Genomic DNA, 4,899 nt, shown 5'->3' on the forward strand with positions numbered 1-4,899 from the left:
TGAGTTCCTGAATGTGTGCCACGTAGTTGTCAATGAGGTCATGACCGAATGGGCTGTCCGAGCGAAGCCAGTGAAGAGCCACCTGGGAGTCGTTCCACAGATGGCAGCTCGTCAGTGGAACGGAGAGGGCGGCTGCGGCGTTCCTTAAGAGTTGCGCCGCGATGAGCGTGGCTCTCAGCTCCAGGCGTGGGATCGTCATTCTGGCGCGCTTTTCGAAAGCCGGCAAAAGGCTCTTGATCGAAGCCAACTTGGACTTGGCGCCGATGATGGTCGTGAATCCCCGCCCGCCGCCCTCGGCCGCTCGAGAGTAGATCACGGCGGCTAAGGCTCGGCGACTTGCATCTGAGAATGCGTGGAGCTGGAGCTCCTGGCCGAGGAAATGGCTAATCCAGCGGCTGATGGCAAATCCCGTCGTTTCGTGGATGCTCGTTCGGAATGTGAGCCACTTGTCGGTCCAAACCTTGGGCAGATCCTCGTCCCAATCTAGCTTGGCTCGCCACATGTCCTGGATGAGGAGCTTGGCCACGAGAGTAAGCGGTGTGAGCCAGCCAACGGGGTCAAAGATCCCGGCAAGTTTTGCCATCGCTGTCCTTTTGGTGAGCCGGGGAGATGTCTCGGGGCTGCCGGGGCCGAATTTTAAATTGTCCTCCACCGGGTCCCAGGCCACGCCGAGCTCTCGGACCGGCCCCTCAGCAGACAGCTGTACTCAGCTGGGCCGGAGTCGATCATCGGGGGGGATCTCCTCGAGGAGAGCAGGGTCGTTGGCTACCCATTTGCGCAGGTGGAACCCACCCGCAGCGAGGAGGCCGATGAGTTGGTCTCTGATATTCCTGGTGGTGTCTAGATCATGGCCGCCGCTCAGGAAATCGTCTATGTACAGGTCTTGCTGTAAAACCTCTCGTGCGAGCGGGAACTTTTCGCCCTCGTCGTCGCTTAGCTGTTTCATCGTGCGCAAGGCCAAGTAGGGTGCGCAAGCGGTGCCGTAGGTGACCGTGCGTAGGGCGTAGTGCTGCAGCGGCAGGCAGGCGGTGGGGCTCCAGACGATGCGCTGAAGGTAGATGTCTCGGTCGTCTATGAGTACTTGACGGAACATCTTCTGCACGTCTGCGCAGAAGACGTATCGGTGCCTCCTCCAGCGGGTTAGTATGGTGGAGATGTGCTCTTGTAGTTTTGGGCCGGCATGGAGGGTGTCTATGAGGCTGATTCCGGAAGAGGTGGCTCGAGAGGCGTTGAAGACGACCCTGAGCTTAGGGCCGCTGTCGCTGCGCTGCCAGATGCCGTGGTGCGGCACGTAGTAGACGGTGCTTCTGTTCTCCTGAACTTCCGACTCCGAGAGTAATCTCATGTGGTCCAGTCGAACGTACTCCTCCATGAACTCCTGGTAACTCTCGCGCAGCGTTTGGTCGGCGAGCATTCGCCTCTGCATAGAGAAGAGGGCGGAGCGGGCGTGGAGTAGACTGTCAGCGAGCAAGGCGGCGTGTTCGCGCTTCAGCGGCAGCCGAACGACGTATCGTCCGCTTGTCTCGCGACGATTGCCTCGCGCGTAGATCGCTTCGCACTCTTGGTCAGCCGTGGAGATCCTCCTCGCGACCGGCACTTCCTCGAGAGCCCAGAAACGCTGGATCAGTGTGAGCAGTTCTTCGTGACTCAGATCGCTCGTGGCGCGAGCGGAGACGGCGTGGGTCTGGATGCTTTGACGGACGTCACTTGCTTGTTTGGAGTGAGCGGAGCCCATCACGGTCCAGCTGAACGACGTGTTCTGGGCGACAAGCTGTCCGAATCTCCTCGTGCCGGTTCTGATGATGCGGTGGTAGATGTCTGCTCCTATCACGACGTCGATTCGGCCTGGTCGGTGGAAGGTCGGGTCTGCGAGCAGGAGCTTATGCTTGAGCAGAGACAGTTTTGGGCCCGGCATTCCCGAAGGAGTAATGATAACGAGCGAGCGCAGAACGAAGGCCCCCGTCCTGATCGGAGGGCCGCGGAAGGCTCGACGATGTAGGCAGTCGCCTGATGTCTGGCTAATTCCATAGCTGGACCGGTAACCCCGGTAATGCTGGTGTTCGTGCGGCGGACGAGGTCGAGGCTAATGAGAGTGGCCTCTGAGCATGGATCTAAGAGCGCTCGGACAAGCTCTCTTTTTTCCCCGCCGCTGCTTATAGGGACGAGGGCGGTGGGGAGGACGGCCAGTTATGCGGAACCGTCGTCTCTTGGGGATGGTGCGCCGGTGGCAGCCGTCTGGAGCTGCGTAGTCGGTGTCTCCCCCGAGGTCGATGGGCAAGGCTCTTCTTCTCCTCGTCTGGATCTTCCAGCGCCCTCGTGGATGAGGGTATGATGCGCTCCGGAGCAGCTTCGGCAGGTGCCGCTGGAGGGGCAGTTCCTGGCGGTGTGGCTCCCGCTGAGGCAATTATAACAAAAACCCCGAGCGGCCACAAGTTTCCGTCGCTCCTCAGGGTCGAGGCCTCGGAAGGTGAAACAATGGCCGATGTAGTGAGCCTCCTTGCAGGCTGGGCATCCTCCCTTCACGAGACGCTCCAGTAGCGTGGGCGCGTATGGTCAAGGTGTCTGCGGGTCTCGAAAACTTCCGTTTCTCGGCCGGGGGGGTGAGAGGAAGTGCTGAGGGTTTGACCCAGAGCCCTCAGTGTGCAGTAGCGCCGCTGAAGAAACTCGGCGAACTCTTCAAAGGTCGCTTCAACTTTTGATAGCTTCGCGCCACGTGCCCGCTGCTCTATGTGTTCCTCCCAGGCTCGCATGGTTACTGAGTCCAGGGCGCGGCACCCCATGTAGACGAACCAGTCACCCCAGGCTCCGACTAGCCGACCGAGCCGCTCGAGTTGCGTGCGGCGCTTGTTTAGCTCGTCCAGCAAAGTCTGAAGGCTCTCTGGCGATTCCTCGGCGATGGTGTCAGCTTCACCAAGACAGCGAGGTAGTCCTTCACCTGCAGGCGCGGCTGGTCGTAGCGTCGACACAATGCCTCCCTGGCCTGCGCATAGTCGCCGTTGATCGAGCGAAAGGGCGCCAGTGCATCCTTGGCCACTCCTTCGACGTGAGTTTTGAGGTAGTTCATCTTCATGGCGATCCCCAGCGTGCTGTTGTTGTGCACGAGGTCGAGGAACAGATCCCTGAACGACTCCCAGTCCTCAGGCTTTCCTGAGAAGGTGGGTATGGAGAGGCGCGGCAGCTTCACGGCCGGGACTGTCGGATCCGCGGCGGCCTCCGAGGAAGTAGCAGTCAACGATGAGCGGTCTTCAGACGCGATGCAACGGACGTGGTGGTCCAGGAGAGTGCTCTTGCTCTCCATGAAAAGCTCCTCGGCGACCGCGTAGTCATTGCCTACCAAGTATTCCAAGACGGCGGCCTCCGATGAGGTCAACAGTCGGCCATGGTTGCCGTTCAGATTGTTCCAGTATCCCTCGAGTAGATCTAACCGAGTCTCGATGGCGCCGAGAGTCCAAGAGGCTGTCGGCGTGTCAGCTACCTTTTCGGCGATCCGACGGATGGCCTTTCCAAGCTCCCGCTGGACTGGGATGAGTTCCATCTGTGAGAGAGGGAGTTGTGTGAGAATCAAGATGAGTCGAGCGGGCTCGCGCGGACGGCCAAACTGTCACCCGAGGCTGACCTTTCACCACTCGGGGCCGCGCGCCGTACCGGCTCACCCGGCCCGCAGTTGGGTCCGCCAAGCGCAGTCGCCGCGATGCCTGGATCGGCCAGCCCGATGGCTCGTCGCGCGCTCGGTGGTCCGCCTACCGTCGTGTGCTCGAGGGCCTGTAGTTTCGTCGGCTGCCGCGCCGCAGCGCCTCGCCAATGCGTCGTTCTGAGCGTGAATATGGTGGGCTATTCCCCGCGCCGCTGGTTCCGCCCAGGCGCGCTGTCGTCGAAAGAGAGAGAAAAAAGGGGGAGGGGGATTCATCGGCTGCATCGGCAGGCGCGGCAGAGGTGTCGGCCGTTGCGTCGTTCTCGCATCCGATGGTCCACCCCCCAGTTGCCCTCAGTGTGTGCACGCGCCCAGGCAGGACCTCGCGTGCACGAAGACCTCGTGTGGGCGATCGCTCGCCCGGCGCCCGCCGTGCCGAGTTGATGCTATCATCGTCGAACGTCGCCCGCTGCGACGCCTGCTCTGTATACCGGCGGTTCCTCACGCGACTCAAGTGTTCACAGCCGTGGCGCTTATTGTGCCGAGTCGGTGGTCGTCGTCGCGCGCCACTCGCCCAGACGCCATGTTTGTGAGTCGCTGGGCCGAATTTCAACTATTTCTATCATCTAAGCTGTCGAAAGTAATTATACAAAATCAAAAATTGATGGTTGATTTGACAGAAAACGCCAATAAACTTAATTTACTTATAAATTATCAAGGAGGAAACTGTATAAAATTTAGTAGTACGTAGACGTATTATTATTAATAAATAAATATTCTAACTATATTTTTATATCAAAAGTTTATTTATTTATCCTTAAATCTACATACATAATTTTAGACTAACTCTCTTTTTTTTAAAGTTCACTTTTATCTAACCAACTATTATGCAAATTATTGAATCCTAGCCATTTCACAAAAACTCGATTATCACGCCTTTTAATCATTTTTTTAACTAGATATATGGGATGCTTCGTTTTTTGTAGTTCCTGCTCATAGAGACCACCAAGAAGGGAGATTAAAATTTGTAACCTTAATATTTTTTTAGTATACACTTTGAATAATTAACATTTAGTTAATTGAAATAATCAATCTACATCTTAAAATCTTGATCCATTCATAAATTTGGCTTTGCGAAGCTTATAATTCAATATTACCTACGAATGAAATGGAAACAAATTTCTGTTTAATGTATAGAATCTAATCGTATATTGTATTATAAATTTAAATTGATACTTTTTTAGATCTTCTACGTTCTTGTAAGATTG

The 4,899-nt window shown here is 56.3% G+C and overlaps 1 protein-coding gene across 1 annotated transcript; it reads right to left on the reverse strand.

Moving 5' to 3' along the window:
• Positions 1 to 706: 706 nt before the first annotated feature.
• Positions 707 to 1,915, reverse strand: LOC131675399 (uncharacterized). The gene has a single exon (XM_058954369.1). The coding sequence runs from the start codon at positions 1,913 to 1,915 to the stop codon at positions 707 to 709; it is 1,209 nt and encodes a 402-aa protein (XP_058810352.1).
• Between the last annotated feature and the right edge of the window lie 2,984 nt (positions 1,916 to 4,899).

This window comes from Phymastichus coffea, unplaced genomic scaffold (assembly GCF_024137745.1).
Source record: "Phymastichus coffea isolate CEN01 unplaced genomic scaffold, Cenicafe_Pcof_1.1 PCOF00020, whole genome shotgun sequence".
NCBI classification, from domain to species: Eukaryota; Metazoa; Arthropoda; class Insecta; order Hymenoptera; family Eulophidae; genus Phymastichus; species Phymastichus coffea.

What these genes read in the sequence shown, in the direction of transcription:
- LOC131675399 (XM_058954369.1), bottom strand. Translation starts at nt 1,915, where the DNA reads ATGCCGGGCCCAAAACTGTCTCTGCTCAAGCATAAGCTCCTGCTCGCA.